Source organism: Nyctibius grandis, chromosome W (assembly GCF_013368605.1).
Source record: "Nyctibius grandis isolate bNycGra1 chromosome W, bNycGra1.pri, whole genome shotgun sequence".
In the NCBI taxonomy this organism is placed as follows: Eukaryota; Metazoa; Chordata; class Aves; order Nyctibiiformes; family Nyctibiidae; genus Nyctibius; species Nyctibius grandis.
The window spans coordinates 15,748,961-15,773,954 of NC_090694.1; the positions used below are offsets into that span (position 1 = coordinate 15,748,961).

General features: G+C 57.4%; 1 protein-coding gene and 1 pseudogene across 2 annotated transcripts; one reads left to right on the forward strand and one right to left on the reverse strand.

Annotated features, from left to right (window-relative positions):
• Window positions 1–303: 303 nt before the first annotated feature.
• Window positions 304–12,858, forward strand: LOC137675696 (dual specificity testis-specific protein kinase 1-like). 2 transcript variants are annotated; one of them, XR_011049973.1, is made up of 11 exons: window positions 304–666; window positions 7,547–7,668; window positions 7,780–7,828; window positions 8,051–8,197; window positions 8,363–8,445; window positions 8,806–8,896; window positions 9,132–9,215; window positions 9,668–9,757; window positions 9,912–10,062; window positions 10,305–11,478; window positions 12,775–12,858. XR_011049973.1 is itself a non-coding variant. In XM_068421875.1 (10 exons), exons 1-10 carry the CDS (start codon window positions 448–450, stop codon window positions 11,294–11,296), a joined length of 2,028 nt encoding a protein of 675 aa, XP_068277976.1. In that variant the 5' UTR covers window positions 304–447; the 3' UTR covers window positions 11,297–12,767. The 2 variants fall into 2 exon arrangements, 1 of the variants encoding a protein (XP_068277976.1); XM_068421875.1 differs by lacking the exon at window positions 12,775–12,858 and having other exon boundaries at window positions 10,305–12,767.
• Window positions 12,859–19,200: 6,342 nt separating this feature from the next.
• On the reverse strand, window positions 19,201–22,408 carry LOC137675697 (C-type lectin domain family 12 member B-like; annotated as a pseudogene).
• Window positions 22,409–24,994: the final 2,586 nt, after the last annotated feature.

Below are 24,994 nucleotides of genomic sequence, written 5' to 3' on the forward strand. Positions count from 1 at the left end.
GTGCATAGAGAAGGCAGCTCGGCACCTACGGACCTTCCACAGGGGCCAGGGCTGGTGCATGCGGACATCGGGGCGTGCGGGGTCCCCACTGCCCGCCTGTGCGAGGGGGCTCCGGCAGGGTTCGGCGGGTCCCAAGGAGTTAAGGGCTGTCCCCGCCCCGGCTCCGCCCCGCCTGTGCCAGCGGGCTCCGGCAGGGTTCGGCGGGTCCCAAGGAGTTAAGGGCTGTCCCCGCCCCGGCTCCGCCCCGCCTGTGCCAGCGCTCGGAGCGGCTGAGGCGCAGCGCCGGGCCGCGGCGGGGGACAGGGTGTCGCCGCGCCGCTGCCGGGCCATGAGCGCCGTGCGCCCCGCCGAGCCATGAGCGCCGTGCGCCCCGCCGAGCCGTCCGCGCCGCCGCCGCTGCCGCTAGCAACGCCCGAGGGGGGGGAGGCGCCCCGGCCGGGGATGTGAATGGCGCTGGGTGTACTCGGCGGGACCGACATGGAGTGGGAGAAGCTGCCGCGGCGGCCTGGGGAGGGCGAGGGGGAGGCGGCGGGGCCCTGGCCTGGCTGCGGGCGGCTGCGGCCCTCCTCGTACCGGGCGCTGCGCAGCGCTGTCTCCACCCTGGCGCGCATCGACGACTTCTACTGCGAGAAGATCGGGGCCGGCTTCTTCTCCGAGGTCTTCAAGGTGTGCGGGGCGGGAGCGGGGGTGGCGGTCCCCGAGGCATCCCGGCGGGTTTGGGCATTCCCCGGGGACCGCGGCTGCCGCACAGCCCTGGCCAGGCCCTCGGCGGGGGGGGGGGTCTGGGCCCCCAGCCCCGGCAGCTGGGCGAGGTCGGGGGGGGGGGGGGGGCGAGGCGATGCCGTGCGGCGGGGATCTGGGGTGCCGGGGAGCCCCGTTGTTCCTCCATCCCTCCGTGCAGGGGGAGGGGAGCACCGGCTCTGTTTACAGCCGGGAGGGCTGAGCGCTCCGAAGCGCTGCGGCGTGGGTCGCAGCGGGGCCGCGTGGGGAACCGGGGTGCCGGTGGGGTGGTGGGCAGCCCAGCCCCGGGAACCCCTGTCAAAATCCTGGAGCCCCGACCCCGCCAGGCCCAGGGTGTGCCTCTGGTAGAGGATGCAGACAGCGTTTTCAGCCGGTCCGAGGTGGTTTCCAGCGTTGCTGGGCCTGCTCCAGCCTGCGTTAGGCAGGTAGACGTGTGGGGTGCCTCGTGTCAGCCTCCCGAAGGTGACCAGGTCTGAGAGAGGGGTGTGATGCTGTAGAGCAGCACGGGGGCTGGCCCCCAGCTGGGACCCCGGAGGTGCCTTTGTACCCCATCCTCTCTGGGACTGCCAGAGCAGGGATGCCTGTGTGTGGCCTGCACCCTGGTTAGGGGTGCATGGGTGCTGATGGGGAGCTTGGGGTCCCGACAGTGCAGCAGAGGTGTGTGGTGATGATACTCTGCCAGCCCACATGCTACTGCCAGGGCGCGAGGGGCTGTGCCCTGCCCCGCTGCCACAGCTGCTTCTCCCTGTCTGAGGGGAGGTGTGTGCACATGTTGTTTTTGTCCTCGACGTCACTCAAGGTGCTGCAAGCCATCGGGCAAGTATTGTCCTTAAGCTGTGCTTCTAGTGGCTTTGTCCCCCTCAAAGAGCAGCTTTGGGCTGGACAGGACACCCACCACCTCCCACCATGGTCGCTGAGGTCCTGGGCAGCGCTGTGCTGTGTCCCCTGTGTGGGACCATGCTCCCATGTGCAGCACAGCTGGGTGGCCATGTCCTGGCAGGAACCTGGAGTCACTTCTCAGCCCTGGTGCCATTCCCCACTCAGCAAGGAGACCCCGAGACCCAGCTCCTCTGCAACCACAGGAGAGGTGTCCTGCAAGGGGCTGTGGCGGGCGTGCAGAGGGGTCCCTCTCCTCTGTGCTCCCTCCTGCCCATGCAAAGCCGTGGCCTCTCTGCTGGCCAGGTTCCTGCTACTGATCTCTGGCTTGGAGCACGTGGCAGCACCTCAGAGCAGAGGGAGGCATTTAATAATGTCAGCTCTGGATACAGCTCTTTAATAATGGATGCTCCCGTGGCTCGGCCAGGCCATGGTCTCTCCTTGCCTCTGTTTCTGCTTCCCCAGGCCCTGCAGGAGCCACAAAATGCTGCTTCTCCCACTCATTGTTCATGTTCTTGCGGGGCCACTTGCATGTAGGATTTGGGGGAGCAGCGGAGCTTGGGGAGTGGGAGCGGGATCAGGCGGCAGGAGCCGATGATGTGTGTGCATGCTGGAGAGGAGGCAGGGGCAGGAGGGGGCCAGATGGGGCTTTGTGCTCGTGCAGTGGGTTGAGTCCAAGATCTCAGCAGGATGGTGTGGCAGGGCCAGGATCCAAGCTGGGGTTTGGCTGCCTGAGCTTGCGAGGAGGATGTAGCTTGGCAGGGCAGCACAGGACCTGTTTTCCTCCCACATCCCTTGTTCCTGCTGTGCTTTCTGTGGTCATGGGCACTCGCGGTTCCCTCCTCCATGTGGCTGCTGGGTCCTGCTTCATTCCAGCCTTAGTGGGCATGGGGGACGGGGAGGGGACCTGGACATCTGTGTCCCTACCCAGGTAGCTCAGCTCTGGTGCACAGCTGAGCCAGGGCCAGGTGGGGTGCTGGGGTACCAGCATGGGCATCTGACTCTGTTCCCAGCATCAAAGCCAAAGGGCTCAGCATCTGAGCCCTGGTGTCCCAAGCTTGCCCCTGAGTTGAGCCTTAGCCCCCTCCAGCCAAACATTTCTCTTGGGAAGGCTGTCTGGAGCAGACAGGAGACACCAGTGATAGAAAGCTGCCCTTTTCCACAGGGGTCGTTCCCTGCCAATCCCCCGCTGTGCTGTAGAGCTGGGCCGTTTCCCTCCTGAGCAGCTGGTTCCCATTGCCTTTCCCTGCGTGATTTCAGAGGTGCCAGGCCCACCCATTTTCTCTGGTACACAGACATTGCAGCAAGCTGCCTCTCCATCTCCGATAGACTGAGCAGATTGAGCTGGGTGTGTTTGTGCCAGACATTTTCTCTAGCCCTTAAACTGCTGTTGCATCTCTTCCCCAAATCCCTCTCTTACTCTCCCATGTGTGGTCTGCAGCAGATGCAGGGGCTGCAGGCAGTATCCTGGCTGCACTTTCCCAGGGGCTATATCCAGAGGTCTTATCTTATCCAGCTCTGCCCCTCATGCCCCGCTGTCACACATCTTCCCAGAGACACTGCTTCCCAGGGCACAGCCCTTCAGTGTGCTCAGCCCAGCACCCAATTTCCGTGGTGCCAGGGTGGGATTAGCAGCTTCCTGCGCTGCTGCCCACCAGTCTCACTTCCTCGCCAACCTTTGAGATTTTGCATTTACTCCCAATTTGCCAGTGCAACTAATGACAGAACTCCCTCCCTCTTATCTGCTGCCCTTCATCAGTGGACCTTGCCTTGTTTTACAAAGGAGGGTGGAGCAGCGTGACACAGACAGCATGAATGGAGAAACTAAGGCAGCCAGGGAGGAAGTGAATTTGCTGAGGTCACCCAGCTGCGGCGAGGCTGGGAGCAGCCCTGGCCCCACTGTCGCCACTTGGGAGCCCTGAGCGCTGGAAACGTGTTGTGCTGACTAGCCCGGGATCCACTGGCACCTTTCCTGCGCTGTCATGGGGTGTGCTCCAGGCTTGCTGGTGAGGGCTGGCAATGCCCCACCACCAAGGTGCGACACCAGCACTGCCCCGGCTCCCGCTGTGCCCGCAGTGCCGCTCCTGAGAGTGCAGGAGGTGAGGGCTACTGATGCTCAAGCATTCATCTGGAGCAGGTGCTGTGTGCCCTGCTCCTTTCGCTTCCCCAGAGGAAGTCTGTCTTGACTGATTCTGCTTTTTCTGTGTGATGAGCAGGTTTTCCAGTCCCACCTAGTAAAAGACCTGTTGCGCTACTGGGATTCCCATGAGCTCAGATGCAGCTGTTGTGGGCAGCTCTGGGATAACCAGTGGCGTTGCTAGCTCCCTTACCTGCCCTTCTGTCTTTCCCCACTGGGCTCCCCAGAGGTGAGGGGTGCAAGATGATGTCCCTCCATGACTGTGCCTTGCCTGCACCGAGCTGGGGCAAGGGAATGTGCGCTGAGTGGGGCGATATGTGAGCCTGGCCCCAGTGCGGGGGGGGCTGGCTGCTGAGACCGCTGGATGGGAGGGTGGCAGACAGGGGCTTTGTCCTCTGTCTAGACAGGAGCGTGGGCTGCAGGGAGGGAGCAGGCCAGTCTGCTCGCTCTGATTAGCATGCTCTTTAAATAAGACTCTAATTTCTGCTGTTAAAAGAGCTCAGATCCCTTGTGCCCAGGCTGGGGCCGCAGCCAGCCCTGTCCCATCCCCCAGCCCCGCATGCTGGCAACAGATGGGATGGGGACCGACAGGCTGCAGCACCCCAGCTTGGCTGCGGTACCCCCATGAGGCGCCTGACAGAGGGGCCATGCAGGGTGCTGGGGTGCATCAGCAAGGGGGGTGAGGGCTCACTTGGCTCCTGGGTGGGGGCCGGTGGCTTGTGTCCCCCCTGTACCCTGGCGCAGCTGCCCAGCTGAACTCAGCTCCAGGGAATGTGCTGGGATTCCTGGACACCATGCCAGAGAGTGGAGAGGCGAGAAGGAACGCCGTCCTGCCCAGGGAGGCTCTGTTGCCCATTCCCTTCCCCGGACAGCAGTGGGGAAGGAAACCTCCTTAGCATGGGCTGCGTCCCGTCTGGGGTCATGGCTTGCTCCCTCCTCTGCTATGTCTGCTTCCGGAGGAGGGTGGCCCCGGGTGCTGGGCTGGTGCTAGCACCTGGCCAGACTGGGTAAACTGGCCAGCGCGTGTGGGAAGCTGCAGGTAGCCCAAGGGAGCGTAACCCTTTCCCTGCCAGCCCAGGCAGGGGCTGGCCTTGAGCTGCAGAGTGTGCAGGGGAGATGGCAGGACGAGGCCCCACAAACAAGCTCAGGGCACTGGACGCCCTTGAGGAGGCTGTGCCCCATGTGCGTGGGGCTGTCCTGGGAGACCCTGGAGCCCTCTCTGCCCCTGGGGATGGAGTTCTGGAGCAGGGTGCCAGGGCAGCACTGTGCTGGCTAGGGGTTCCTGGGAGAAATCCCAGGGAAGGGGCTTTCATTGGACCTTCCCTCCCCCAGGCTGCCTCTCCTCCAGGATTAAGGTGTTAGACTTCGTACAGCTGCACTTGGACCTGACCCAGTCTATTGCAATGGCAGGAGGCTTATTAACAAGGAATTAAGCCACAGGCACGTCCCAGCTATGCGGGGCTGAGACGATGCCCACGGGGGCCGTTCCCTGATGCAGGAACACTGCTGCTGGCAGGGACCCGGCCAGCCCCACGGTACATGGCCACCAAATGCCAGCGCTGTGCGTGCCACCCAGCATTCCCATCATGGATACATGGTGCTGGAGCCTCACCACCCGCAGCCATCCTGGTGGGGCTGAGCCTGCCTGCACCATCGAGCCAGGTCCTGGTGCCTGGCAGCTGCTGTTGCCAGCCAAACCAACTGAGCCAGTCCTGCCAGCCTCGTGCAGCAGGGGAAGGCAGCGCTGCCACCAGGCGATCTGGGTCGGGAGCACTGGGCTTTGCTGGGCAGCACCCAGCACCGGGGACTTGGCAGGGCTGGGGGGTCCCACCTGGCTTCGTCCATGGGGCCAGCAGTGGGATGCTTCCAGGCAGGTTCTGGCCTGAACTGGGGCTCTGCAGGGAGCTGGAGGGGCCAAGGGAGACCCTGCCCACCCTGCTTTGACCAGGCAGGTCCTTAAAGCACACACAGCCGCCAGGGCCAGGCTGGGAGTCCCGTTTCTGTGACTGATTCTGCCTCCAGCTGCCCCACATGCGGGGCTGGGGCAGAGGGAAAGCAGGGATGGTGGAGATGGTGTGGGGGTGCCCCTTGCCCTGCCCTCTGGTGCAGGTGTGGGCAGGGAGCCCCCAGGCCATGGGATGAGACTGACAGCAGTGCCAGGTGCTGCAAGTGATGGGGTGGGGTGAGCCAGGTGGTGGGCATGAGGAGGACCTGGGGTGCCATTAGATGGGGTGCCCTGGGTACGCACAGGGCTGGAGGAGTGTGCTCCCCACAGTAGGGACTGCACCATTGCCCTGGGACAGGCTCTCCCCAAGCCCAGGCACTTTGTTCGGTGCTCAGCAAGGAGGAGGCAGGTCAGGGGTCCCAGCAGGCTGGCTGGAGCTGGCTGGGAGGTGACGCAGGTGTAACTGGAGCTGGGTGCCCGCAGGCAGGTGGCTGCTGAATTATTCAGAGCTTCTCCATGAACTCAATGAGCTGGTGGTGGCACAGGGGATGGCCGAGCTATTGCCTCACTTCCACTCTGCCTGGGGCTGGTTTGGCCTTGGTGCACCCAGACATGAAGAGGGATCTTCATAAAGACCTAATGTCCCCCCAGGCCCTTTGGTAGCAGGGAGCTGTTGCCCATCCCCTGGGTATTGGGCACTGGACAGGTCCCCATCTCGGTGTGCACCCCAGGATGCTCCCTGAAGTGATGCCTGCCATGGGGTGGGAAGAGAGCCCCAGAGGGCCCAGCACATCAGCCCCCCCCTCCCCCATGATGGGGACAGGGGCCAAGCTGAGAGCAGGATGGGGGGCACTAGGGACCCTGCCTCCAGCTAGCCCCCTATGTTTTGCCTGGGAAGGTGATCCCTGGGACATAGGGGTGTGGGGTGAGCCAGGGGCTGGCACCAGCACAGCAGCTTCAACCAGCATCGACTAAAAAGGAGAAGAGCTGGGAGCTGATGGCAGCGCTGAGGAATGCCTGCGCCTCCATGCGTGGCTTGGTGTGTGCCAGGGGGCAGCTGGGACCCTCCAGGGTGTCTTCCCCCCCCGTCTGCTGTTCCAGGGGGTCCCATCCCACCACCAGCGCCTGCTCAGGAGGGGACCCCCAGCACTGGCTCAGCCCCCTGGCATGGTGTTGGGGCAGGGGATCCTGTGTCCATCCCTTGCCCCGCACGCACCAGGGGTTGCCGGAGGACAGGGTTGTCCATTCTTGGCTGCACTCCCAGCTGCTCTTCCTGGCAGGGGGCCAGGCCCTCAGCTCGCATGACAGTGTCAGGCTGGGGACAGCTAAATATACAGCCTCGTCCAAGGGCCGTGCCCCACAGGGCTGGGGTCATGCGCCAGGGCAGCGTTGGCCACACCTGGGCCTGGGGTGTGATGTGCCCCCTCTGTCCTCCACCCCATGCTGGTGGGGTCTGTCTGGGTGGTACTGACCTGAAAAAGCTCTCCCTGGTGTGCCCCAATCCTGCACCTGCCTGTCCTTGCAGTGGGGTTGGGGTCACAGCTTGCAGGAGCTGCCATTGCTTCTCCAGGAGGGCTGGGCAGCGTAGTGTAGTGGGGGGAGCGCGACAAGCAGGATGCCCCGGGGAGGATGGGGTTGTGCATCATTGGCATTGGGGGTCCTTGGGGTATTGCTGTGCTGGGAGAGCCCACCCTAACCCTAGCAGTCCCTGAGGTGCCACATGCCTCAGGTGTGTGGGGTGCTTAGCTCCAACCTCTAGGGCTGGGGGTGGGCGCCAGGTGCAGGCTGGCATCTAGGGGGGGCTGTGGAGACACGTGGGGCTCAGCCATCTCTGCACCCCATTCCAGGTGCAGCACCGCCAGTCTGGGCAGGTCATGGTGCTGAAGATGAACAAGCTGACCAGCAACCGGAGCAACATGCTGCGGGAGGTGCAGCTGATGAACCGCCTTTCACACCCCAACATCCTCAGGTAGGACCTGCTCCCCCACTGCCATCCCCAGTCAGAGCTGCTACCGGGGCTGGGCAAGCTCCTGGGGCTGTTCCCCACCACAGCTATCCTCAGGTCCCCTCTGTCTCACAGGTTCATGGGGGTGTGCGTGCACCAGGGACAGCTGCACGCGCTGACGGAGGTGAGAGTGAGGCGACAGCCATGAGTCTCGGGGTTCCTGCGGGCAGGGCCTGGGGAGGGGATGGCAATGGCTATGAGGACACTTTCTCAGCCAGTAGCACATGTGCAAGGCAAGGTCTGCTGGGCCATGGGGTGGTTGGAGGATGCATTGGGGTGAGAGATGGGGATCCAGCTTTATGGGAGGGGGGGCGCAGTGATGCAATGTCCCAGCTCTTCCCATCAGTACATCAACGGTGGGAACCTGGAGCAGCTGCTGGACAGCCCTGTGCCCCTCTCCTGGTCCATGCGTGTCAAGCTGGCCCTTGACATCGCCCGTGGCCTGCACTACCTGCACTCCAAGGGCATCTTCCACCGCGACCTCACCTCCAAGGTATGGGGCATTCTGCTGCCCTCGTTGTCCTGTACCCACGTTGCTGCCCAGGCACAGCTGTCCAGGGAGCAGGAGGCTGCACTGTGCCCAGGGCATCCCGGGAGCAGTGGCTGGCGAGGCAGGGCTGGCGCGGGCAGCGTGACAGGAGTCCTTCTGTGCCCCCAGAACTGCTTGGTACGCTGCGAGGCCAACAGCTACACAGCTGTGGTGGGTGACTTCGGCTTGGCGGAGAAGATCCCCACCTACAGGTGTGTGGGCAGTGTCCACCCGTTCATCCCCGTCCTTGGAGGGGGGGTTTACAGCCCACTTGGAGCAGGAGCTGGGGAGGGATAGACATTTGGGGTGCAGCTAGAAGGGCAGGGATGGGGGACGGTGGGGATGGTCCCCGTCAATGGGGACTCATTGGACAGATGGACACATTTGGGGCTGGCTAGGAGGGGATGGAGAAGGGGATGGTGTGGGTGGGGAGGCGTGAGTTCATGGGGTGTGTGGAGGAAGGTTGGCCCAGGAAGGGAGATGGCGATTTGGGCTGCCCCAGTGGGAAGATGGGAGGTGGGATGGGGGCAGGGGCCTGCAGGCAGCCCCTGACATCCCGCCATGTCCCCCAGTGAGGGCAGCAAGAAGGAGCCGCTGGCCGTGGTGGGCTCCCCGTACTGGATGGCGCCTGAGGTGCTGCGAGGGAAGATCTACAATGAGAAGGTGATGTGCCGTGACTGCTGCATGCAGGGCTTTATCCAGGCTTGCGCCGCAGGATTTGCTGCCCTGGGGGTGGTCAAGCACACAGAGGGAAGGAACTGGGCATCCCCCAGGAGCAAGGTAGCAGGGCTCTGCAGGTGTGGCTCTGCGGGGAGGAGGGGGGCTGTGGGTTTACAGAAGGGTGGGCATGTTGCCTCGGGGCTGCAGGGCCCCCCCAGTGACTCCTTGCTCTCTGCAGGCCGATGTGTTTGCGTACGGCATCATCCTGTGCGAGACCATTGCTCGCGTCCCCGCTGACCCCGACTACCTGCCCCGTACTGAGGTGACTCCGTGGGACAGGGAGGGAGGGCAGCAGGCAGCGGCACCACGGTTGGGACCGCTTCACCAAACTAGGGGGACCATCCTCCTGCACAGGGCAGAGCCCCATGTGCAGGAACTGCCCCATGTCTCAGGGCAGGGGTGCTGTGTCCCAAATGTCTCCTGGCAGCAGGTGCTGCTGCTCAGGGAGGGATGCTCTGTGATGGTAACTTGTTCTCAGAGCCCAGAGTCAACCCGAGTGGGAGAAGGGGACGGTTGAATTCAGGCAGAGAGCATGAGGGATCTGTGTCCCAGCATCCCCCAGCCTTGACCCAACTTGGGGTGCTGCCAGGTCTGCAGCCCTGGGTGACATGCGGTCAGTGCAGTGCGTCAGGGAGGCCAGGCCACCCTGGGTCCCCTGGGCTATGTGGTGCCCCGGAGGACCTGGCCTCACTCTTCCTTCTTTCCCTGGCGCAGGATTTTGGCCTGGATGTCACCACTTTCCGCACCATGGTGGGAACTGACTGCCCGACAGCCTTCCTCCAGCTCGCTTTCCACTGCTGCAGTGTGAGCCTCCTATCTCCACTGCCAGGGCAGCCAGGCAGGACAGGCAGCCTTGCCTGCACAGGGGGAGAGGCAGGGAGCTGCCTTTGCTGGGCAGGGTGCCCTGGGGTGCTGGGGGGGGGCTGCAGACCTCACAGGGAACCCCTCCTGCCTGCAGATGGAGCCAATCTCCCGCCCCTCGTTCCTGGAAATCACGCAGTGCCTGGAGGGTGTCCTGCAGCACCAGCCAGATGCTGAGGTCACTGGGGCCACCCTCTTCGGCGGTGGGGAGAGCCTGCCCACGCCTGGGATGATGGCCACGCTCAATGGTATGTGGACACCCCGAGGACAGGCCGTAGGGGTGTGCAAGGAGGGGGGCTGTGGGGTGTCCCATCCTACCCCGGCAGCCATCAGGGAAGGAGACAGGGGTTGCACGAGGTCTGCAGGATGAAGCCAATCGCTGTTTCCTCCCCTGGGGTGTGCCCCTGGGTTGTTGGGTGCCCAGCGCCCTGTGGCACACTGTGCCAGTAGCTGCTGGCAGCTGGTGACCCATTCCTGTGCCTGTGCCCAGGGGTAGCCAGGAGGGCAGCCAGCCACACTGAGCAGTTGCCCCTGCGCGAGCTGGGGACACAGCACCTGCAACCAGACCAGTGCCTGTCCCACAGCCAGTCCGACATGTTCCCCCCCAAATCGCCCGCCCTACTACGGCCACTGGAGCCTTACAGTGGGGCCAGGACCAAGGAGCCACCGCCCCGCGTCAACCCCTTCTCCCAGCGCGAGGACCTGAAGGGAGGGAAGATCAAGCTCTTCGACATGCTAAGCAAGTCGGTCATCTCGCTCACCTTCGACCTGCCGCCCCCCATCCTGCTCCAGCTCAGCACCCCCGTGACACCTGAGCCTACTGTGGAGGTGCAGTATGACTTCTTGGCCACTGCCCCCTGCAAGTGCCACTCACTGCCTGCCTCCCCCAAGCTGCCCCACCGAGGGGGCCTGGCTCTAGGCGTAGGGTCCCCCCGTCCCACTGCCAACCCCCAGCCCCCTGTCCTCCTCCTCCCTCTGGCATGGGGACGAGCCTCCCCTCCCAGCCCTGAGGCAGAGGAGAGGATGGACTGCGGCCCCAATGGCCCCGAGCTGCCACAGCCTCCCCTGCCACCTCCCAACAGCAACTTCATCCACACAGCAGCCTCAGGCACCCAAACCTGTCAGCCAGAGCCACGAGCCCCCAATGGGCTCCTCTTCAACAACAACCACGTGGTGGTGAGCAAACCCCTGGCTTGGGGCAGCAGGCTGGAGCATGGCTTCTCCGAGCTCAGCATCCCCTGCGCAGCAGCACTGGAGCGGACAGAGCGTGCAGCCATGCTGCCCGGGCATGGCTCCAGCACTGTGCTGGAGCAGAACGAGGTGCTGCCCTGCCCCAGCTGCTGCCTAGGTCCCTTCAGCTTCAGCTTGGCCTCCGTCTGCCACTGGTCAACACCCAGCCCGCCCCGCTACCAGAACCTCAACTGCGAGGCCAAGAGCCTCCTCTGCCACGACTGGGGCCGGTGCTGGCAGAGCTCAGCCTGAAGCTGCCGGAGGCACAGTCCTAGTGCTGGGGACCCCTGGGGAGTGGGGCTGCATCCAGCTGCCCCTCGGACCTCCCCCATGGACGCAGCACCAGGCAGGTGCAGGAGCCCAGCACATCCCTACCATCTATCCTCACTTGCTCGGCGCTTGGTGGCCACTGGTGGCTCTCACGCGATGCACTGGTGAATGCAAGACTCTTGTGTTTTTTATTATTATTATTAATAATAATTGCTAGTAATATATACTCAGCTTATTTAAAGTGTTCAATAAAAACTGAATGTCCCAGCGACCTGGGCTGCCGCTTCTGTCTCAGATGCATGTTGAACGGGGGAGGGGCCCACCCCAGAGGGTGGCACAGGCTTGCCCAGGGTTTCTAGGGTCCCCCCCCAGGGACCATGAGCCAGCCTGACTCAGCCCCAGGTCTTAATGCCCCCAAAGTGACCATTTAAGTTGAAATGGCTTCAGTCAAATCTCCATTTATTGTTTAAGTTTGTTTGGTTCGTGCCCTGAGTCCATGTTTGTGGTGGTCTCTTTATTGCTACAAAGTGGGTTCAGCCAGCGGACAAGAGTGACACATTCCACTTCCGAAATGCCTGCCTTTAACACCCTTTTGCTCTTCAAGCAAGCTAATTCACATAGCAATTAATCAACTATATATGGCACACATGACCCGATAATAAACTGAGAGCGTCTTTGCCTGGTTGAACATGACTTCCTCTGCTCTTGCCTGGCTGCAGTGTTACATTAGGGCTATTTTGCTTAATCTTCGCATGTGCATGTGTGTAGTAACTATTTAAAGTCCTGATGCTTTGTCTCTCAAAGTGTCAGTTTGCTGCAAGTGCCAGAATTGCTTTTGCTTTTGAAAGGCACCATCACATAGTACAATCCTAAAGGTCACTGCTCTACTTCCTAATTAGCAAAAAAAACCCAACCACCAGCACAGGTGATATGGGAAAACAGGCCAAGAGTTAAAAACATCTTGGGATGAGAAGGCAGGCAGGGAAACATAACAACAGGCCCGAAGTTCTGCTAACAAGCGAAAATGTATAGATAAGAGGAACTGCTGGTACACGAATGGGTTAGAACTGGTCTTGCGGTTTAGAAGCTCAGCCAACTCAGCATTCTAGGACAAAGGTGGAGAGTAGACCGTGAAGAAGACTACAAGCCTTCATCCTGAAGACCCCCATAGACGACCACCAGATAACAGTGCGCAAGCACCAGAAGGAAGAGACTTATGATAATGAGTTCCTGGAAATAATTACCATAGTCACACCTATTCCCAGAACTAACTGTAATAACCCAGCCCATATTAATGAATATGCATATTTTGTGTAATAAATGGATGCTTACTTTGTGGTCCGGTGTGCAAGTTTGGAGGAGAGATCCCCCTTGCACCCAGCGCTGTAATAAACATACCTGCTTTATAACCCTTTAACGAGTTATAGAGTTTGTTTCTGCATTTCAATTTGGCACCCCAGATGGGACCCTCTCTCTCTGGCTGCGGGACCTGCTGAGGCCAGGACTCCTCTGGGCGCCCCCGAGATTTCTCAGGAGGACTCCCCGACTCACCCAGATCACCGCGGGGACAGACAAGGACCATCGCTGGCAGACCAGGTATGTTTTAATACGGGATACCTGTAAGTCGTGAGGAGACATCATACGCGAGGTTCGCCCCTGGGTGGTTGGGCCCTTGGTGGTTGGGGTTTGAGTCCCCATAGTAGGGTGAGTCCTGTACCAGCTACCCGGAATCCAAATCCCTCCCCTTTTCTTGGGAAGTAGGGTAACGTACCGGTAACCTGCCCGGAATCCCATAGTAGGGTCAGTTGGGTACTGCACCTGGAAAATTGGGCATGATAAATTGACTTCTGGCTGTGGCAGGAGTTGTATGCGCATTATAATAGTAACTGTCATCTGCTGTAAGAACCTGGTACCGTGTATTATGATTTAAGATATATTGTCTGGCGTTGACCTGTGGCAAACGGCTTACGATTTACGAGAGACTATTGTTTTAATTGGCATATTTTGTGGTGTGAGTGAGAAATGCGATGGGCCCTTTTATGTAACTGAGTGTCTGTGCTGTATGAGTGAGACGCAGCGCAGCTGCGGAGCGAGTGTGGAGTTCTGATCTGCGGTTCCGTGTTCTCCGCGAGGAGAGCGGCCGGAGACGAACGAAGCGAATGACACACAAGCAAGGAATTTGGACAGTTTGAAAAATCGATGAAATTTGTATGGAAAGGGATGCAAAACAAAATTATATCTTAACCCCTTAGCGTGGAGTACGCACAAGCGCCTGCCCATTTTGTCACCGCTGTTGCCTGTTTGTTCGTGTTAATTGCTCAAAGTGTAATAAGTATATCATTACCCAAACTGGAAGGCAGGAATTTTATCTAAAAGACTGCCTCGACTTTATGTGTATTCGCTGTGGGAAAAGCACTCCTCTGCATCTCTTATCTTGGGTACGGTATTACTGTTGTCAATTTAACCAGTGCGTGTCTCTCGGTCAGTGAAAAGGGAAGCATAGCTAACAGTTACGATGGGAAATAAGCAGAGTGGAGGAATATTAAAGAAGAGCCCTCTGGGCTGTATTTTAACTCATTGGAAGGAGATAGGAGGCCCTCCAGGTGGGAGCATAAATAGAAAAACTTTGATAAAATATTGCAGTCAGTGGTGGCCCCTATAGAAACTGGAAGAGGGAGAGAAGTGACCTTTTAATGGAACACTGAACTACAATACCTTATTACAACTAATGTTATTTTTAAGAAGGAAAGTGGGATGAAGTCACATATGCAGATATGTTTTTTACTCTCCGAAATAATCCTGAATACCAAAGAAGTAGTGGATTAACGGCCCCACAAGATCCCTTGGTGTTGGTTCTAGAGAAGGACAGTAAGAGGGAAGGAAAAGGAAAGTTGAAGAGGTGCTGTTCTGCTTACAGCATAGGGCAAAGGTGTACGAAGTTAGGGAAATCAAAGAGTCCAGGGGTGGAAGATTTACAGGAGCATTACAAACCTCCGGTTGAGGCCCAGCGGGGGGGAATGAAAGTTCTGACTTAGACACTCTCCCGGATAGCCCGATATCCTCCCGAACTCGAAGGAGAAGGGAACGAATAATATTGCAAGCCCCTTTAAGAGAAGCAGTGGGGCCAGATGGAGCTCCTATTTTAATAAAAGTCCCCTTCTCTTCTTTTGATCTCGAAGCGTGGAAAAATGTAGCAAAAGGCTACCGAAGTGATCCTATAGGTGTGACCAGGCATTTTCAGTTTCTGATAAAACAGTTGAGAATCTACACCCTGTCGTGGCAAACCCATACACATTATTAACCAAATTAGTACCTGAATTGGCTTGGTTTACCGTACTGGACTTGAAAGACAGACGCCTTTTTTTGCATACCTTTGAGCCCAGAAAGCCAGTCATTGTTTGCATTCGAATGGGAAAACCCAGACTCTGGAAGAAAAGCACAGCTAACATGGACTGTGTTGCCACAAGGGTTCAAGAACAGCCCCACTCTTTTGGGGAATCAATTAGCCAAAGACTTAGAACAATGGGAACGGCCACATGGAGCAGGAGTAATATTACAGTATGTAGATGATCTATTAATAGCCACCGAGACAAAAGAACTGTGTATAGTATGGACAATCAGTTTGCTGAATTTCCTTGGACTTAATGGTTATCGAGTCTCTCCACAGAAAGCCCAAGTAGCCCAAGAACAAGTGACTTACCTCGGATATGAGATAACTGCAGGTCAACGGACCCTGGGAACAATGAGGAAGGAGGCTCTCTGTCAGACCCCTCGACCACAGACGGCTAGAGCTCCGCACGTTCCTAGGAATGACGGGATGGTGTCGTCTATGGATATATAACTACGGACTCCTGGTAAAACTGCTTTATGAACTATTGAAATTTTATCAAAAGGACCTTGTCTGGAATGGAGAAGTAGAAAGGGTATTTCATCAGTTAAAGAAAGCACTGATGGACACCCCTGCCTTAGGGCTGCCAGATACCACTAAGCCCTTCTGGTTGTTCTCTCATGAGAAGCAGGGAATAGCCCTAGGAATTCTGGCCCAAAATCTGGGACCATACCGGAGAGCAGTGGCGTACTTCTCCAAACAACTTGATGAAGTAAGTAAAGGTTGGCCTAGCTGCCTGAGAGTGGTAGCAGCGGTGGTGATGAATATTTAAGAGGCACATAAGTTCACACTAGGCCAGAAAATTACAGTATTGGTATCTCACACTGTATCAGCGGTATTGGAGGTAAAAGGAGGGCACTGGCTTTCCCTACAAAGATTTCTTAAATATCAAGCTGTTCTGGTAGAGCAGGATGATGTGGAAATAGTAGTTACTAACATTGTCAATCCAGCATCTTTTCTCAGCAGAATCACGGGAGAACCAGTGTCACATGACTGCCTGGAGACTATTGAAGCAGTTTACTCCAGTCGACCCGACTTAAAGGAAGAGCCGCTGGAAGATGCTGAAGACTCCTGGTATACGGATGGAAGCAGTTTTGTCTGACAAGGCATCCGCAAAGCAGGATATGCGGTAACTACTGCAGACCAGGTAATAGAGTCCAAAGCCTTTGCCCCAAATACCTCGGCACAAAAGGCAGAAATAATAGCTCTAACCCAAGCACTGGAGCTGGCCAAAGGCAAGAGAATTAATATCTGGACTGATTCTAAATATGCTTTTGGGGTAGTCCATGCTCATGGGGCTGTATGGAAAGAGAGAGGACTCTTGTCTACCCAAGGTAAACATATAAAACAGGCTGAAGAAATCCTTAAACTCCTAGAAGCAGTGCAGCTGCCCGAAAAGGTAGCTATTATGCATTGTAAAGCTCATCAGAAAGGAAACACCGCTCAAGAACCGGGCAATGCTATGGCAGACCAGGAGGCCAAAAGAGCAGCTGAAGAAAATAATCCAGAAGTGCAGTCTTTAGTCCCAGATGGTAAAATACAAATTGATTGTGAACCCAGGTATTCTAAGGAAGATCAGAAATTAGTAGAACACCTAAGGGGGAAAAATAGAGAAAGGTAAATGGATAAAAACTCCACAAGGTAAAATAATAATACCATTTGTATTGTTATGGGCTGTAGTCATGGCAGAGCATAGAAAATCCCATTGGGGAACGGAGGCCCTATATCGGTATTTGAGCCGGCTGATAGTCGCCCGAAACTTGTACACCACTATTAAACAGGTAACAAAGCAGTGTGAGGTTTGTTTGCAAAACAATACCAAGACAGGACCTAAACCCAAGCCTGGACAGATAGGGAAAGGTAATTATCCTGGGCAACAGTGGCAAATAGATTTTTCAGAACTTCCCAGAAAAGAGGGGTTTCGATACTTTTTAGTCTTGACGGATACCTTTTCAGGATGGCCAGAAGCATTCCCTTGCCAAACCAACAAAGCTAAGGAGGTAACCAAGGCACTAGTACAAGAAATAATACCGAGATTTGGGGTTCCCACGGTAATCTCATCAGATTGGGGGCCACACTTTGGTGCGAAAGTCGTCCAACAAGTTAGTGACCTTTTGGGGATAGATTGGCAACAACACACCCATACCACCCACAATCAAGTGGTCAAGTAGAACAAAATGAACCACCTAATTAAGTTGCAAATTGTAAAACTGGAACAAGAAGACGGTTTGTCTTGGCCCCAATCGTTACCCTTGGCACTCCTACGAATTAGAACTAAGCCCAGAACCAAGGAAGGACTAAGCTCTTTTGAAATAATGTATGGAAGACCCTACATTGTACAAGCGGGAATATCAACCCAAATCAGAAGTGAGATATTGACTGATTATGTAATAAGCTTGCAAAAACAACTAAGGGAAATAGAAAAGCTAGTTTTGGGAACTAGAGCCCGAGGTCTTGATGGACCTGTACATAATGTTGAGCCAGGGGATTATGTATATATCAGATCTCTTTCAGATTCTCCACTGGAGCCGAAGTGGGAAGGGCCTTTTCAGGTGCTGCTAACAACCTTTACTGCAATCAAGGTCAAGGAAGAACCTGTGTGGATTCACTATTCTCGAGTGAAAAAGGCCCCAAAAGGACTCTGGAAAATTACTTCTGAAGAACCCTTGAAGGTGAAAATCAATCGGGTCACGTAACCCAGTGTTTTTGTTGTTTATTCTGTGTATTTGTTTTTATTCTAATCAAAAATCTGGGAGATGCTTACTTCTTGGCTAATTTTAAATGGCTTAAGCAGCTTTTTATTATAGTTATCATGATCATTGTATTAGGATTATTAATTTGTTGCATGTTGCAATGTTTTATGTGGATGTGTAAATGAACTGAGAACTCTTATGAGGAGTGGAAGAAACATAAACTAAGACAGAATGTGAAGAGTGACAAATATTTTGCCAATACCCTTAAAGGGAATGGCGCCATCTAGCAAAAGAATTTGCAAAGGAGAAAGAAAAGGGGGGAATGATACAGGAAAACAGGCCAAGAGTTAAAAACATCTTGGGATGAGAAGGCAGGCAAGGGGACATAACAACAGGCCTGAAGTCCTGCTAACAAGCTAAAATGTATAGATAAGAGGAACTGCTGGTATACGAACGGGTTAGAACTGGTCTTGCTGTTTAGAAGCTCAGCCAACTCAGCATTCTAGGACAAAGGTGGAGAGTACACCGTGAAGAAGACTACAAGCCTTCATCCTGAAGACCCCCATAGACGACCACCAGATAACAGTGCGCAAGCACCAGAAGGAGGAGACTTATGATAATGAGTTCCTGGAAATAATTACCATAGTCACACCTATTCCCAGAACTAATTGTAATAACCCAGCCCATATTAATGAATATGCATATTTTGTGTAATAAATGGATGCTTACTTTGTGGTCCGGTGTGCAAGTTTGGAGGAGAGATCCCCCTTGCACCCAGCGCTGTAATAAACATACCTGCTTTATAACACTTTAATGAGTTGTAGAGTTTGATTCCACGTTTCACAGGCGCCAGCCAGTTCAGGTGCAGCTTCTCTCCTTTGCCAAGGCTGTTGCTTGCTGGGTTGCCTGAAAGCCAGGGGCAAGCTGCTTCCGGGATGGGGCCAGGCAGAAAGTCCCTGCCGTGGGGAGGGAACATGGCCGGGTGTGGGGCTGTGCCATCCTCTGCTCCCATGTCCTTGCATACCTGCAGCACAGCTCGTTCCATGCTGGGGCTGTTGCACGGCTGCAGCGCCAAGCATCAGGGCTTGCTCCACTCTGCAGCCGGGTCCAGGCTCCCCGTGGTGCGCCAGCCCCTGTGCTCAGGAAGACCCAGTGTACCCTGTGCAGGTCTGGGACTGAGCTGTGGAGCCCATAACACTCTGCTGAAGAGTGTTGGCTGGGGGGGAAATGAGTCACCACCACCACCTCCCTCAGCCTTCGTGATGCCCGAGCATCACTGTGGCCAGGGGAGCAGGCGGGAAGGACCCGGGTGGCACCTGGGCAGGGGTCTGCAAGAGGGAAGAGGGTTGCTCGCGTGGATGGGACATCCCAGGCAGGGCTGCAACAAGGCTGAAGCAGAGGCGGCATGGGGCGAGGGCGCTGCAAGGGAAGGCAGAGGGTGAGGGTAAAGTGCTGCCCAGCCTCCCCTGCATGCAGTGAGACTGGGAAGGCAGTTTGCAAAGGGGTTTCCCCCATCTTGCTCCTTTGCTGCCCCACAGCTTGGGCAGAGGGGGGGGTGTCTCTTGAGCTACCTCAGACCAGGGGCTGCCGTGGCAGTGAAGGGATGGAGGCAGACTCCATCCAACATGGGGATGTGCCTGCGTCCCTCTCCCTTTCCTGCCAAGCTGGGGTCAACATGCCCCACGCAGAGGCTCAGGCTCCCTGCTTTCCTCCATGCACATCCCATGGGCCCCACGCACCCCAGGACACAGCAGAGCTTGGCATGGGCACACTCACCACAGCAGTGCCAGGGCCAGCGGCCATTGTCATATGAAAGGGGAGCTTGGCCCTGCTGCCTTCTCACAGATCCAGAGATGCAGGTCATCAGGACCAGTGCACTGGGTGGGTTTGATGTTCCCGCGGCTTATTATGGCACAGGACCTGTTCAACTTTGACTGCCACAGCCTGGATGGGGAAATGGCACATCAGGGGCTGCCACCGCCCTATCCACCATCCCCTGTGGAGGGCGACAGGCAGCTGGGGCAGCGAACAGGTTCCCTCTTGCACGCTCACTGGGGAGGGAGTCAAAGGAGGGATTCCCCCCGTCTTCCCCTACTGATTTCACAGGCTGAAGCCTCAGCTGATGTATCCCTGCCCTCCCTCGGGCAGGCTGAGAAACCCTTCTGCCTGAGGTTTGCACTACTTGTGACTCCCTTTAGCCTCCCTCCTGCTTGAATCTCAGCCTGGCAGCTGGGGGATATTTCATCCCTGCAGTGCCTGGTGGTGAGGAGAGCCTGGTCTTCCCCGAGGGCTCATGGATGGCTGGAGGAGCTGCCCATCTGGCAGCTGCAGCACTGCCCTGGGCCATGGGGCTGAGGATGGAGGGGTGGGCAGCGAGCAGGGGCTGGGTACCCAGCACCCAGGCCAGGCAGGTCTGTTCCTCTCCATTGCGCTCAGACACCGCAAGAGGAAGTGATGGCGAGCCAGGGAGGGGATGCACATGGCGGGGAGGAGCCCAGGACCCTCTGTGGGTGGGAAGGCTTGATTCCCCCTCAAGGAGGGACCTGGGAGGCACGTGGGTGCCTTTGAGCATCTCTTCACACCACTGCACCTGCCTTCCCTCGGCCTCAGCTGCTTTGATGCTCTTTGTTGCCCAGTGCTTGTGCCCAGGACTGGGTACCATTGGGATTTGAAGCGCTTCCTAAAGTCGTGCTGGAGGAGAGGGGGCTTTGGCAAGAGGCTGTGCCACCAGGTACCTTTCGTAAAGGGAACCATCCATCCAGAACCAGGCATCCGGGATCCCCTTAACATCCAGGTCCCCTTCCTCCAGCCAGCCATAGTCATACCAGGGGAAGCTGCTCTTCTGCAGCCCAATCCAGTACGGGATGTCTGCATTCTTCAGGAAGGTCTGGGGAAGGGGAAAAAGGGCCTTTTCATGGCTTTTCCACAGTGTCTACGGACTGTGGTGTCTGCAGGGGGTGGCCATCTCCCCAAGGAGCCCCTGGGGCCAGAGCTCCATGGGGCAGGACAGCTGAGCAGCCCTGGTGCCCTGTTCCAGACTGGGCAGCATCCAGGGGTGCCAGAGCCTCTCCACCCCACATCTACCACCAGCCATGTACTCCAGTGATTGGCCTTGCACCCTCCGATGTTTTGGCAGGGTAGGGGCCCCCAGAGTGGTGCTGGCCCACCTGGGGAGCCCAGGGCTGGATGCACCAGCTCCTGCCCTTGGCTCCCCCAGCACCCTACCAGCACAGTCCAGTGACTCCAGGACTTGGTGACCAGGAGCTGGAAATATTTCTTCTTGCACTCGTCTCTGCTGTCCTCCCATGTCTTCTTCTCCGATGAGATGAAGAGGCATTTGCCCCTGTACAGCAGCCAGCCTGAGGGGCAGCAGTCTGGGGGCAGGGGCACAGCTCAGGTGCTTGCTCAGCCACAGATGCCCGGGGGGGGGCCAGCCTGGACCGGGAACAGCCCCCACATCTCCCCAGCAGACATCACAGGTTCAGTCTCTGCTCCAGGTGTAGCTTCAGCCTTTGGACCACCCTGTCCCCACCATGTGGCCAAAAAGCCAGTGCCCATGCCTCGGCACTGCATCTGCTGAGGGGTCTTGGGGTCCCCCGAGGCACTCCATCCCTGGTCCACCATTGCCCTACCTATAGCCGTGCAGGAGCACAGGATGGCCACAGTGCTCTCGCTGTTGTTGAGCTTCCCCTACACCTCCTGCATCTCCTTCTCCATCTTCCCCAAGACACTTATGACCCGTGCCAGCTCCGTGTCCCGGCTCCCCAGCTCCAGCCGACTGCTGTTGCCCTTCCACCATGCTCGCTGTAGCTCCACTCTGGCCCATGCCAGCTCCAGCCACATCTGCTCCAGGCTCTGCTTCTGTGCACTCACCTCCTGCGAGAGGCGGTCCCACTTGGCCACATGCTCGCGGGAGGTGTCCCACAGTCTGTGGGTTACCTGCCACTCTGGGGACAGTCTTGGTGAACTGGGGCATGGGGATGGGACAGCCTGAGCAAGGGGACACAGGACTGACCCTGCTCAGGGGGTAGTGTGGGCATGGCTGGGTCAGGCAGGGCAGGGCAAGGCAGGGAGATGTCCATGCTGGATGGAAAAAGATGGAAAAGACACGTCAAGGAAGTGTATGGGTAGGATCTGGCAGGGGAGAGCAGGGCAAGGCAGAACAGGGTGTAGGAGCAGACAGAGCAGGTCAGAGACAGAGAGTGCAGCAATAGGAGGCTGGGCAAGGCAGGGAAGGGAAGGGAAGGGAAGGGAAGGGAAGGGAAGGGAAGGGAAGGGAAGGGAAGGGAAGGGAAGGGAAGGGAAGGGAAGGGAAGGGAAAGGAGCAGAAAGGGAGAACAAGGTGGGGAAGATGGGTGAAAGGAGGCAAGGGAGGCACCCATGACATGCGAGGGATACAGGACAGCGTGGGGCAGAGGGACCTAGCCCCAAGCAATGTGCGTGGGCATCCCTCTATTCACCCACTTATTCACCTGCGACACCCACCCTAGCCCAGCTGCCTCCCTCTCTCTGTGCTGCCCAGCCACCCCCAGCCCTGACAGTGCCCACTCCCCTGACTCACAGCAAGCCCCCAGGGCCACGGTAGCCACCAGCAGCAGCAGGCAGGTTGCCAGCAGCCCCACAGGGATGCACCACCACCGAGACCAGTGGGCACTTCCTCTCTTCAAGGATGGGAGCAAGAGCACCCTGAAACACCACCCACTACCCACACCAGTACCTCCCTGGGTCCCCTAGGCTTCAGCCGGGCACTCACCTGGGCTAGGCTGGGCCCCAGCCCCATCCTGACCCACTGGCACTGGCTGCACATTCTTGTAGGGGTTCTCTGCCTCGTCCATGCGGAGGGCTGTTGGAGGAAGGCAGGGGAGAGTGGTTGAGTCCATGGGGCTGGGCATGGTGGGGGCATCAGGGGCATTCCCGTGGGCTCTCACCTGCCTCCAGCACCTGTCTGGCTGTGCTCCGGCCCCCCATCACCTTTGCAAACCTCAGGTCAGCATAAACCATGCTCTGGGCCATGTGGGCAAATGCTAGGCAAGCCCTAAGCCCTGCTGGCTCCCACCCTGCCTTTGGGATGCCTTTTGGGGATGGCCCTGCTCCCTGGTGATTGCACCGTCTCTCAGGGGTGCAAAGGAGAAGTGTGGCCGGCATCTGCAGAAGCAGAAGTTTGCTCTGAGCTGTAGCAGATGGGACCAGTGAGGCATGGCTAGAGGGACAAGCACCCTCTCATTAGTCCCAGCACCTCCAGTCCATCCCCTCCCACATCCCAAAAGTGCTCACAGTCCCCCTGGGCACGCAGCAGGGACAGGGCAGCACAGACTGAGGTCAGGGCACTGGCAGAGCAAGGATGGACCCAAATCCCTGGGCCAGGGGAGAGCTGGATGAGAGCAGGGCCAGCCTGGACACAGAAGCACATTGCCCTGGGACCAGCCCCATGGAGGGCTGAAGGTCTCCGTGGGTGCAGATTTCCCCTCTCAGCCTCTGGGAATGGGAATTCCCCCATGACGTAGCTTGTGCCGCTGCCTCTTGTCCTCTCCCTTGTACCCTCCTAGAAGACCCCGGCTCTGGCATCGCTCCAAACACCCACCAGAGAGTTGCAGAGAGCAATGACACCCATTTTGCCTTCCCTTCCCCAGACCACAACCCCAGAGCTCACAGCATCTCTTCCTCAGTCCCGACCTCCAGCCCATCAGCATCTCAGAGGCCTCTACTGAACCACATCTAGAGAAAGGCACGTTTCGGAGAGGGGCACTGAGCTGGGGATCAGCTGGACACAGCTGGACACAGCCAGTTCCTGGGACAGGACTGGAGGTGTGCAGGGGTGCTGGTGGAGCACAGCATTGAAAGACACCTCTCCATCATCTCTACAAGAGCAGAAGTACTTCATGACTGGAGAAAGGCAAAAATCATGGCCAACTTCAAAGAGGTCAAGAAGGAGGTTTGGAAAGATAAAGGTTGAGCAGCTTCCACATGTCCTGGTTTGGCCTAAACCAGGCCAATTTTCCTTTCAGTGATTTTTACTTTCAGCTAAGTCTCTTCCAAGTAACTGCACTTTCTGAAACTAACTACATGTTTTGCAGACAGTGTCTGCTTCCAGGACTGATAACGCTCGAAGTTTGTAGTTATCGCTGAGGCACCGGTAGGGATGTTATGCAGAAAGGCTCTTGCTGTACTTATTCTTGAGAGAAACCAAGGTCATTGCTAAATTCCTCACTGCTTACGAGTGAAGAGCCGAAGGGGGGTCGCACCTGTAGGGAGGAGCGGACAGGGCAGGTGACCCAAAATTGACCAACGAAGGTATTCCATCCCATACACGTCATTCTTGGTAGAAAGCGGGGGGATCACGAGGGTCTCGCTCTCTTTCTGCTATGGCCGGTGTCCGAAGAGGACTCTGTCTGTTTTCCTGCTGCTCCCGATCCCGATCCGTGCATTCCTGAATCCAGCTCTCGACCGTCGCTAGGCCCAGCCTGGGCCTTCCCGGAGCCTGCCCTGCAGTGCCGGTGGTGACGTGGCTGACTTCAGGGGAGCTCGATCTTGGTTTTGTATATATATTTGTATATATTTGTATATATTTGATTATTTCTATTATTATTATTATACTCTTTTTCATTATTATAGTTTATTAAAACTGTTTTAACTTTCCAACATGGAAGTCTCTTTCCCTTTTCCCTTTCCCTCTGGGGGTGGGGGAGGGTTAACAGAGAGCGTCTGCCACAGGTTTAATAGCCGGCCCAGTTTTAAACCGTGACACACACAATCCCCAGGAAAGAGATGGGGCACGACCTGGGCATGTGGTGGTCCAGGCCCAGGGAGGACATAGTGGTGGCTGGGAGGAGCCAGGCAGGATTTACCAAGGGCAAGTGGCACCTGCCTGACCTGCCTGCCTGCTGCTATGGGAGCACTGTGCTGGGGACAAGGGGAGAGCAATGGAGGTCGTTTATTGTGACCCTTCGAGGTCTGGGACATGGTCTCCTCACTGGCAGAGTGGGGAGATGTGGCCAGGAGAAGGGGAGAAGAGCAAGAGCTCAAGCTGCAATGTGGAAACTCCTTTTAGGCATTAGGGCAAACATTTCTGCACAACAACGATGCTCAAACCCCAGAGCAGAGCACGGAGAGGGGGAACCTCCATCCTGGATGGGGCCAGCCTCAGAGCGACCTGTTCCCACGTCGAAGTTGGCCCATCTCTCCCCTGTCCCAGGGATTTGGATCGGTTCTTGGTGTGCTGATCCCTGCAGCTCTGCCACAACCCAGCATAGCACCCCAACCCCAGGCTGCACCACCCTGCTGCGGTCCCAGGGGACCCTGAGTGGTTTCAGGGCTGGGGTGTGCCAGATGGGAGCTAGCCGTAATGGAGAAGGAGACGCAGGAGACGCGGGGAAAGCTCAGGGCCAGCAAGAGCACAGTGAACAGCCTGTGTGCCTGCGTGAATACAGGTAGGGCCACAGCGATGTGGGGAGATGGGCAGTGATGCTGCTGGGGAGATGCGGGGGCTGATCCCGGACAGGCCGAGCCCCCTGAGCATCTGTGGGCAGGCAAGTACCTGAGCGGTGCCCCTGCCCCCAGATTGCTGCCCCTCAGACTGGGTGCTGTACAGGGGCAAGTGCT

Excerpts from the sequence above, each read along its gene's own strand:
- LOC137675696 (XM_068421875.1), top strand. The coding sequence starts at position 448 with ATGGCGCTGGGTGTACTCGGCGGGACCGACATGGAGTGGGAGAAGCTG. Across the intron at positions 9,216-9,667 it reads ACTACCTGCCCCGTACTGAG|GATTTTGGCCTGGATGTCAC; the intron begins GTGACTCCGTGG and ends TCCCTGGCGCAG. Across the intron at positions 10,063-10,304 it reads GATGATGGCCACGCTCAATG|GGGTAGCCAGGAGGGCAGCC; the intron begins GTATGTGGACAC and ends GCCTGTGCCCAG.